This window comes from Aplysia californica, unplaced genomic scaffold (assembly GCF_000002075.1).
Source record: "Aplysia californica isolate F4 #8 unplaced genomic scaffold, AplCal3.0 scaffold00793, whole genome shotgun sequence".
In the NCBI taxonomy this organism is placed as follows: domain Eukaryota; kingdom Metazoa; phylum Mollusca; class Gastropoda; order Aplysiida; family Aplysiidae; genus Aplysia; species Aplysia californica.
The window spans coordinates 185,907-197,489 of NW_004798063.1; the positions used below are offsets into that span (position 1 = coordinate 185,907).

The 11,583-nt window shown below is 40.7% G+C and overlaps 1 protein-coding gene across 1 annotated transcript; it reads left to right on the forward strand.

Annotated features, from left to right (window-relative positions):
* The first annotated feature begins 4,651 nt into the window (after window positions 1–4,651).
* Window positions 4,652–9,147, forward strand: LOC101846609. Its single transcript, XM_005109585.1, has 2 exons — window positions 4,652–5,699; window positions 9,107–9,147. Exons 1-2 carry the CDS (start codon window positions 4,652–4,654, stop codon window positions 9,145–9,147), a joined length of 1,089 nt encoding a protein of 362 aa, XP_005109642.1.
* The last annotated feature ends 2,436 nt before the right edge of the window (window positions 9,148–11,583 follow it).

The following is an 11,583-nucleotide window of genomic DNA, read 5'->3' on the forward strand; positions in this document are numbered from 1 at the left end:
AAGAAGAAGAAGAAGAAGAAGAAGAAGAAGAAGAAGAAGAAGAAGAAGAAGAAAAAGAAGAAGAAGAAACTTCTCAACTTTCTGGGAAGCGTACAGTGCAAGCTGCCTTTTTGCAGGTGGCGCTGGAACACCAACAAACTATTAAGATTCTTTCGCTGTCAATGGCCGGGTACCCATTCACACCTGGGTGAATTTAGAAACATTCGTGTCAAGTGCCTTTCTCGCGGATACAGACACAACGTCGTGCTTGAGCCTCAAACCACCGAATCCGTCACCTCACGATGACAAAGTGGGTTCCCGTGGTCTAGAGGTTACGGTGTTCGCCTCCCATTTAATAGATCCCAGGTTCGAAACCTGACAGCGACGGAATATTTTCTTCTCTAAAATGTTTTTCTTTCGTTTTCTTTCCTCCTCTCTAACCATGTTCTGCCATCTACTTTTGTCTTCACTCCCTGCACCCTCGCCCCCCTTTCCCCCCCCTTCCTCTGTGCTCTTGACTCCTTCTGCAGCCTTTCTACTGCTACTCCTTGGCCCCTTCTAACTGTCAGTGACACCTCTGATCTAATGGTAGGTAAAATCTAACAACTAGCAAACGGAGTGGGTGGTTGGCGGGTGCTCTGGTGTGGTTTGTTCCCTCTTTCCTATCGAACAGCTATCGTCCTGATCTCTCCTCTATGTTTTTTTTTTTACGTTTGTTATTCTCTTGTAACAAATCTGATATTCGGCACTTATATGACCTTATTGTGTTGCAAGTGCCGTAAAACTCTTACTAAAGCTAAACTAACACCTAGCCCTCTCGGATAAAGGCAAAAAATCTCGGAGGTCCCGTGTGGAAGTTGAGCACGATAAAGATCCTTTGGTGGTCCTAAATCGATGAGAGTAGGCTTCGGCCGCCATCTGGGCAAAATTCAAAATAAATTCACACCAAAATGAAAATCTTTTATGTATGCTACTGGCTCATACGACCTTATGCAGTTGCGAGCGCCGTAGAACACTGACACCTCCCCCCCCCCCATAACCCCCCCAACCCCCCCCCGCCCCCAAAAATTTAAAATGCAGCCGAAAAACTAGACTTCCGACGCCACAGTAGTATTAATATCGATAATAAGAAAATCCCCTGCTGCGGCAAGACCGACACTGATGGTTATCTAAAGATCTGAGAGAATTAAACGACAATAGGGATACCGTGCAGCTTGTGACACTGTCCGTCGTCTCTCTGGGTCCTGGAGCTGTGTATCTATGGGCATTATCTTTTAAAAAAATCTTTTTTGAATTTTTTTATATAGAGAAAAAGCGAGAGTGAGAGAGACAGGGAGAGAGGGAGAGAGAGAGAAGGAACGAGAGAGAGAAAAAGAGAGAGAGAGAGAGAGAGAGAGAGAGAGAGAGAGAGAGAGAGAGAGAGAGAGAGAGAGAGAGAGAGGAGCAGTAAAAAAAAATCAGCATTGAAATGTGTTCTTCTGTGGACATAGAACGTGCTGAGCCACCCACCTCCCTAAAAAACCCAAAACAAGACAAAAATAAAACAACAACAACCAACAAGTAAATCCCCCCCACCCCCAACCACACACACACACACACACACACACACACACACACACACACACACACACACACACACACACACACACACACACGAAATAAAAAATAAAAATAAATGGTTAAATGTAAGCAAAACGTTCTGAAAAGTGCCGGTTTCTTTGAATTCACTATTTGGACGAGCGCCAAATTTCACCATGATGCCTCACAAATTTTCGCCATTCTTTAGTGACCTGAAACCGTCTGTGGTAAAGTTTACACAGAGGAGGGGGGGGGGGGGGGGGCTCTCATGGCCTAGAGGTTAAGGTGTTGGACTCTCATTCAAAAGTTCCTGTTTCGAATCCGGGTAGCAACGCAAAAATTTTCTTCTCTAAAATGTTCTATTTTCACCTCCTTTCCTGCTCTCAAGCAATGGTCTGTTGTCTGCTTTCGTCTCCACTTTCTGTCCCCACCCCTCATCCCCTTTGCCCCCTCCTCTGGGCTCCTGACTCTTTCTGCTCCCTTTCTACTGCTTCTCCTTTGCTCCTTCTTACTGATGTCGTTCAGCCACACCCATGACCTTCTGGTGGGAAAGATCTTTGCCTAGCCTTCTCGGACAAGGACGAAAAATCTCGGAGGTCCCGTGTGCAAGTTGCGCGCGTTAAAGATCCCTTGGTGATCCAAAATCGATCAGAGTAAAAAAAAAAACATACACAGTTCACACATATTATTATAGAGTTCACACACACGACGTTATTTTTAGCGGAGAACGGGAAGTTTCTAGTAAGAGAAGGATTAAGGGTTAATTTGTTTTCTTTGAGTACGGCTCAACAGGTCAACACCTTGCCAACCGGGGATAAAACAGGGACACGAAAACTTTATTGACAGATTGCAAATGCATAGAGCACCCAACGCAGCACTTTGGAAGAAAAATATATTTATAATGATAATAATAATAATGATAATAACAATAATAATAATAATAATAATAATAATAATAATAATAATAATAATAATAATAATAATCATTGTAATTATACTACTACTACTACTACTACTACCACTACTACTACTACTACTACTACTACTACTACTACTACTACTACTACTACTACTTATAATAATAATAATAATAATCATTGTAATAATAATAATAATAATAAAAATAATCATGATAATAAGTAATAATAATAATAATAATAGTAATAACAATAATAATAATAATAATAATAATAATAATAATAATATAATGATGATGGTGATGATGATGGTGATTATAATTATAATGATAATAATAATAATAATAATAATAATAATAATAATAATAATAATAATAATAATAATAGTAATAATAATAATAATAATAATAATAATAATAATAAAAATAATAATAATAATAATAACAATAATTTGTAATGATACTTGCATTATTTATACAGCGCATATCACTCTCTATAGCACGTTCTATGCAATTTAAAAAAAAATTACTACCTAAGTAGAACTTCGAACACTCCGAAACATTCTCAGTTTTCCAGGAAGCATACAATGCAAGCTGCAGGTCTCATGCACTCTCCAGACACTAAGAAACAGACAAAACCTTTCGCCGTCTATAACCGTGTGAAGTGAGGAATATTCGTAGTGCCTTTCCCAGAGATACAAAGTCGGGCCCTGGCCGGGATTCGAACCTAATACCTTTCGGGTGCGAGTCCATTTAGGATGTGGGCAGCTTTTACCCTGCCTGTCAAAGCTTACTTGGGCTTGTAGGTCTGATACAGCTTTACGCTAGCCCCAGGAGAAAGAAAGAAGGAGATAATGTATAGAAACAGATATTCCCTGTCGGGAATCGAACTCAAAGTATGGCATCGGGGTGAAATCAGGCGCTCGTCAAGATGATGAAATTTGGGGGGGGGGACACTTACATGTTTCCACCCTTTGGGCAATTGACATCGATTCGTTTTGGCTTAACAGCTTTTATGTCCATTAAAAATCCATCTCTGTGGATTTTACTGAAAAAGGTTGATCAAAAACAAAGGGACGAATGTAGATTCGCAGTTTCCAATGACACTGAAGCTTTTGGAACTCACCAAACTTTGCCGGCCATTTTCTCGTTAACCTTATCCCTAACACCAAACGACCTCCGCCTCATTCGGTGGCAAATATCTCGACTTTATTTCAAGATCGGGGGGGTTTCTTCTATCAAAAGCAAGACGAATGAACAAGTTTTAAAGGGATACCAATAACTCCGTATCATATGCCCAAAATTGACGAGCGCCTGATTCCACCGTGTCGTGATACTTATCTTTTCATGTACAACAGCGAGACACTTGTCATTATTATCTCCAATACTGCAGCACCGCTTTGTCTGTAATAGGTGTAACTTTTTTAAACCTATCTGTACTGAGGTTTTGTTCTGTCACACTTTAATTAGATAGATTAATCCAGTCAACAGCCTCGCACTTTTTGATCAATTCTATAAATGTTCGGTCAGGTTGACGCTGTAATTGAATGATTCAACCCTTTACACAACACTTATCTAACAGAAACTGTCGTGGGGGAAAACTTTAGTAGCTTGGATATCTATATAATGGTGACTCATCATTATGTATTAAGAAATCAGCTATGTAATTACTCAAATGATTGGTTTAAAAAAAAAACAGTTTAGGGTGTCAGGCTCGTAGACGAAACGTTTTTACTGAGTTTTTTGGTTTTGATACTCAAATTTGATAATGTCTTTCTTGTCATATTTTGAGACAAACGAAAGGCCAAAAAATGAATGACGCGTGTGGCTTTCAAAAACGGTTGTTATTGATTGACTGCACACAGTAGACAAAAAATGCTTATTAAAACCTACTGTGCCCACAAGCCACAATGACACTGAGGAGAAAATTGTTATAACACTGTTTAGATAGACCCATCTTTTGTCGCCGTCTGACGAATAAATGAGTTTCAACAACGAATAAAAATCTTGTGTAATTTGCCAAAAAGGGTAAGTGTTTAACTCGACTATTCCACTGTTTTGACATCTGCGTAAGGTTTTAGGTGAGAGTGTGGGTATAAAGATGAGTAGGTTGGCCCTCTGTCGCGGAAATACTCGTGCAGCTTGGTATGTTTTTACTGAACCACTTGAAGTAGCGACATGAAAGCGAACAGCTCTCTACCACAACTCACGTCGGGCGTTTTCATGTCACAAGAGGAGTTCCTTTTGATTTTTGACATTCTGATGTACTATGTAAGGCCACCCATCATTGTCCTGGGCCTGATTACCAACAGCCTGAATATTCTCGTCTTTTACAAAATGGGGCTCAAAGATTCCGTCAACATTTCTTTCTTTGCCTTGTCCCTGTCTGATGGTCTTTTCATTCTGCTCGCCGCCCTGGGCGCCGTGTGTATTGTTCTACAGTTAGCTTATCAGGGACTCGTTGGGAATTTGAGATGGGATATGAGTCTATACGATATCAATAGCTATATTTTTTGGTACGCCGTGACATTCTACGACACGTCTATGTCGATCACGGTGTTCATAGCGGTGGTGCGGTGCTGTTGCGTTGCCATCCCCCTTAAGTTTAAGGGTGTGTTCACACGGTCCAGAACTGTTGTGTGTATTGTTGGGATCACAGTTAGCACGGTGCTCACCCGACTTCCGACCCTGATTACCCAGGAGATTGTGGCACAGTATGACGCCATCAACAACAGAACTGTTTATCGTCTGCGCTACACGGCTGACAGACCACAGGCTATAGAGCTGAACGATATCATGAACCGAACAGTCCTATATTGGGTTGCTATGGTGACAATGTCCATCTGCGTAGTCGTCTTGGAAACCAATCTTCGGTCTGCTTCCAAATTCCGAAGGTCGTGCGAACTCCAAACACAGGACAAACAGGCCACTCCCTCGGACAACAAACCTGCTCCCCAGTCCAACCGTGACGCCAGAGTGGTCAAGATGGTGATCCTGGTGACCAGTCTCTACCTGGTGCTGGCGCTGCCGTTCATGCTGTATTCTCTGTCGCGGAGACTGGTGCCTGGCCTCGATCTCTCCGGCCGCTACATGAGGTTCTTCGCTGTCATCACAACGCTTGGCGGCGCCTTCACCTACCTAAACTCAAGTCTCAACGCTTTCGTGTATTATCACACTAGTTCCGGTTACAAAAAAATCGCCCTCTCCAGTTTCAGGGCAGTGTTATGTAGACAAAGCAGAGAAAGATAAAACAAAAAGAAAGGGGAAAAAGAAGGGGAAAAAAAAGAATTTTTAAATGTAAGTTATCACCCCTTTCTTTACAGTTTGGCAACGTAAGAGGCGGGAACACCAAACCTGAAAAATGTCCATCTCTGACACGGTAAGACAAAGACAGTTGGATTGAGAACCTTGAAAACTCCACAAAACGACCCGAGTTCAAGAAAGCCTAGTAAGGAATTTGAACCGAGGCTGCCCACTTCAATCTCCAGCATGACACCATCTATGCTAAAGAAGAAAGGGAGTGAGGTTTTGATAGTTGTCCTTTAAGTCCTCCTAAATGAACATGTAACGGCTTTGTGCTACGTAGAAGTTGAGGTGTGAACTTCCATAGCATCCCCCTCCCCCCTTTTCCTCACCCCCCCCCCCCCCCCTAAAAAAAAAAATATTTAAAAAACCCCGGGACTCCTTGATGTAGTTATTAGGTGTTTCGTCGTTGCATGCAGGAGACACGAGTTCGATTCTCATGGGAGGAGAATTTATATCGAGTATCTCGGTCTTACTGCTGCGATCTTACATCCCTCTAAGACCACTTTTTAAAAAGTCATCATCATATTATTGTAAAAATAAATACTATACAAGAAGAATTCACTAATCGTTCAGTAACTTGATTCTGGGGTAAGTATTTTAGATCACTGGAAGGCTTCCGAAGGGCCACAACGTTATTTACAGTTCTGTTCAATCTTTACCCTTTGTGTGATTGTAGATGTTATAATTCCTCTGTTGCTATGAGGCTATAGGACGGGCTTCTGTGGTGTAGCAGTTCGCCACTTCGCCGTCACATGCAAGGAATCTGAATTCGGATCCCGTGAGGGGAGATCGAGTGTCTCAGTCTAACTACGGGGACGTCATGTCCTTCTCAGCCCGGGTTGGCTCTGACGGGGTTGGTCGAAGCCTGGCTCTTAAATGATCTAAATTGTGTCGATGGGGGCGTACAACGTTTAAATATTTAAAAATGCGTTTTTATAATAATGATATTAATATGCTCGTTCCCTTTGGGGTCGATTGAACCAGCATTCTAAACGATCTCAGTTTGGGTCGATTGGTAAGTAGAAGTAAGTTCATGGGTTTAATGCCCCTCTTGAACCCTAATAGGCTATTGAAAGGGTCGGGATTTCGATTTCCGCGTCTTTTTTTTTGGTAAGTGTTTTACGGCGCTAGCAACTGCATAAAGTCATACGAGCGCCGCAGGACACATTAAACAATTTCAGTTGGTAGGGAATTTTGAATTTTGCCCGGATGGCGGCCCAAGCCTACTCTTATCGATTTTAGACCACCAAGGGATCTTTCACGTGCACATCTTGCACGCGTGACCTCCGAGATTTTTATCCCTTGTACGAGAAGATTAGATGTAGGTCTTTCCTTCCAGAAGATCAGGGGTGTGGCAGAAAGACAGCAGTAAGGAGGGGTCAAGGAGAAGTAGAAAGGCTGCAGAAAGAGTCAGGAGCCCAGAGGAGAGGGCAAAGGAGGTGAGGGAGTGCGGTCAGAAAGTGGAGACGAAAGCGGGACGACAGAACCTTGCTAGAAAGCAGCAAAAGAGGTTAAAGGAGACCATTTTAGAGAAGAAAATTTTTCCGTCGCTACCCGGATTCGAACCCGGAACCTTTGAATGAGAGGCAAACACCTTGACCTCTTGGCCACGAGAGCCCCCTTTCAACGTCCGTCTCCCTAAGGAACAGGTCAAATAGTTGAACGACCTGAAAGGTCCACATAACGTTTCCGGTTCAACGCGACCAGTTTGGGATTCGAACCAGGATAATCAAATTCGTATTCCAGCATGATACTAACTGAACTATAGGGGAACCCTCGGCATTGGAGGCTTCATAAAATGTAACAATAAATGTTCATTAAAAAAATAAGGAAAAGGAATAAGGGGGTCGAATTTAGTTCACTTCAGTTATATCATTACATCATAATAATAGAAATGACATTCTAGATGTATTCGCTTAAAGGCGACACAACTAAAAAGTACAGAACGATTTACGACAATTTGAAATCAGATATAGAATTGTGCCCTCCCCCTTTTTTATTTCTCTTTTTCAAAGTGGTGCAACCTGTCACTTTCGGCCTGTGTGCTGAGAAAACCGGAGTAAAAACCAGCAGCAAAAACAAAGAAAAAAACAGTAAGGAGGTTGTACAAATTAACTCTTAGTATACGGAAAGCTATTTCCCTTATGTACGCAGCAAACGCTTTAAGCATCACAAACTTTCCTTTAACCCGCATTATTAAACCTATGGAAGTTGTTCGGGGACTGTACAGTCCCATCGCGCTACCCACTCGGGGACTGTGCAGTCCCCTAAAAACTTCCTTAACCAATTTGAGTAAAATAAACACAGACCTGAATAAAAACGAATGATCAAATGTAACAAACATGCAGTATGGTTATAATACGATGGCCTGGCTGAAGTTTGGTATGATTAGTGGTTAGGCTACCGGACTCGTAATCTTGAGGTAGCGGGTTCGGGGGTTCGAGCCTCAGGCTAGGCGTTGTGTACTTGGGAAAGGCACTTTATAAGAATTTTTCTCACTTCACCTAGGTGAGAATGGGTACCCAGCCGGAGACAGTGCAATATATTGTCAGTAAGTTGATGTTTTAGTTCCTGTTAAATGGCAGCTTGTACCGTATGCTTCCTAGGAAGTTGAGGCTGTTTCAGAATTCTTTCAGGTCTGCTGGAGTAATAACATAGTGAGGAATTCGAACCAGGGTCACCCACTCTATAGTCCAAAATGATACCAAATGATCAAACGGAGCGCCCAATTGGGATGAAAAAAAAAACTACCAAGTTGTATGAACGAAATGACGTACGTGTACTTCTCAAGAGAAAGGGAAAGGGAAAAATAAAAAGACACCAGTATCGTAGTTGTCGTTCCATGAATTGGGACATTCATTTGTAGGCAAAGACGTGGGTTCAATTCCAGTGTTAGGAAGATGTTTTTCTTTTTAATTTATTGCCACGATCTCTTGCTGTTATTTCACAAAGCCTGACCTTACGAGACAGAAATACCAGTATAACAATATTATATGTACTTTTCTTAAACGGAAAGACATTCTTCTTCTCCCAGAAGTATCAGATCTGAAACATACATTATCGATTAGGGTTCGCTATTCAAATTTTATCTTTTTGAAATCAGAATGGATGCTCTAAAAATGCAGTGGTGTTTTTCATTCATCTGTCATTTCATTTCAAGAAAAAGCAGTGTATATTTGGCTATTTAAAACTGATATTTTGCAGTGGACATCCGTGTCAACAGGGCATTCCCTAACATGGCTTTTGATAGGTGTTCCGTTTCTTTTATCCAAACGGTTGAAATAAAAACGTTGACGGGTTTCTTTTTGCCCCATGTCTCTTTTTCAGGTGCCATGTTAAAGGCCTTCCTCGAACAAGAAAATATCTGATTGTAAGAATGCAACAAGTACAATAATAATATTTCAACACTGTGGTGGACCAGTGAGAGAATAAGGAAAACAATAATTAGTTCTTTTATCATGTAATTTATACTAAATTTTCCAATGGATAAACATTGTGACATTAAACATGGTGGCGTTGGTGGTCGAGTGGTTAGGCTGAAACCGTAAAGGCACTTTACAAGAATTTTCCTAATTGACTTGGTTCTATCAGAGATGGGTGCTGCATTTGGAGGTCCTGTCTCTAAAATAACTTCCCAATGTTACAACGGGTGTCAAACCTACACTATTTCGCACTCTGTGGGGTTTTTTTTTCAAGTTTGATTAAATTTAGAGTAGAAAGAAGGTCGTCGACACGATGACGGTAACATCTCGCAGAAAGAAGCGAGACATACAGACAGAAACAGCAGAGAGAAAGAAAAGGAGTGAGACCTACCAGTGGCCCCCTCCAACCATCCGCATTTTGAAATCTAAACGTGGTACCGTTTAAATCTAGCTTTTGTCAGATCTGCTGATTGTATCCAAACAAACAATGTATACGAAATTAGTTTAATCTATGTTGTGTACCTGCGGAGATAAATGTCAATGTCATTTGGTCAGAAACGTGTCTAACAATAACGCCTTAATGAGGTGTTCAATAAACAAACAAAAAATTGTAGTTTACAGTATTGGTAAATTCTTATGCTAACAATTATTATGACAAGACAGGTTTAGAAGAAACCCTACTTCGTACGACTTACAGCTAAAAACACAAGTTAAGATTTGTCTTTAAAAGAAAAAAACAAAAAAACACACACCCAAAAAAAAACAACAACAACCAAATCCAAAACAGTTTTGTGTTTTCGAAAATAATCTGATCGCCAATATTAAATCGAACACATTTATAGAAGTAAAAAGAATGTTATTTGAGATAGTAATGTATCAAAAAGTAAACAGAAACATATCTACAGGTTATAACAAATAGTTTATTCTTTAACGTTACACAATTCCTCATTCTTGGCAGTGGTTGGAAATCTTAAACAAATTCACCTGTAATCATTATTATGCCAAGACAGGAAAGCTCGGAATAGCTTCTGTCCTAAACTATATTATAATTATTGTGCTGGTTTGTTTGTTTGTATGCTTGTTTGAACCACATCGACTCAGTTATGGTCATTTAGTGCTAGGAAAAAGTAAGTCAAACAGACAGACAGAAACAACAGGTGGACATGGTAATAATTATAAATAGTTTTTATGCTGTGCATTTCCACTTTCTACAAAATGATTAATGCGCATTATATAAAAAAGACATCACATCTTAAAAACTGATCGACATTGTACGTAAAATACAGTATTATGTATATATATATATATATATATAATATACAGCCGGTGTTTTTCACAAACCACTACATGCAGAAAGGCGAATTTTACAGGAAGGACAAACAACTGATAATTGTTTAAAAAGCGCATCGTAATCTTACATATTTCTGTACAAAAGGTTAAGTTATAAGTGTTGGGACCAAGTACTACTTGATTTTTCTTAAATACCACAACCGATAGATTTATATTGGACGTTTCCGGTTATGGGATGACAAAAAATGTGCAGCACAATGCAGGTGGCCGGTTCTCTGCACTAAGCCGGTTCGAGCATAATGCTTCCGCGCACTGCCGTGACTTGACGCGTCATGTAGCCGGTTAGGCGCAGCTGTGTGCTACTGTTCGCTGTCATTGGCCTAACAAGTATAGATCTACACAGACGACGGCGACTCCAGCACTTTAAGATTCGAGTCCAGACTCGAGTATCTGCTCTGGACTCGAGTAATTACTCGAGTAATTACTCGAGTAATTACTCGAGTCCCACGGCTCTTAAGACTCGAGTAATTTCTCGAGTAATAGTATCCCGAAAGGGAATTTTAGTGGGTTAAAAATAAAAATTTTTGTTGAATATCGGACTGAAAATAGAGTGCCTTCCTAGGAAGGAGCTTGAGTAGGCGTATGGCAATTCTAGACATATGCATGCTGTTTATACCGTATTTATTTTATTTTATCTTAGGAAGTGGCTGTTCTCACCCCGGGTGAGAATAAAAATACGATCGACCTCTCACCCCGGGTGAGACTTGCCAGCGTTGGCTATTCTCACCCGGTGTGAAACAAAACAGGTTTTTCCTAATTTCTGAATACTTCCTATCGGTGAGGATGATTAAATTGACAAACCCATTTTTAAAAAAAATGATATTATGACACAAAATTAAAACTAATTTGGCGGTCTACAAAGATGCTACGGCTATTTCACTTTTCGAATCGAGCCGAACTACCCTAATCGGCATTTTGTTTTGCCCAGAAGTTCTCGCTATATCTACCCCCCCCCCTCTCTCTCTCTCTCTCTCTCTCTCTCTCTCTCTCTCTCTCTCTCTCTCTCTCTCTCTCTCTCTCTCTCTCTCTCTC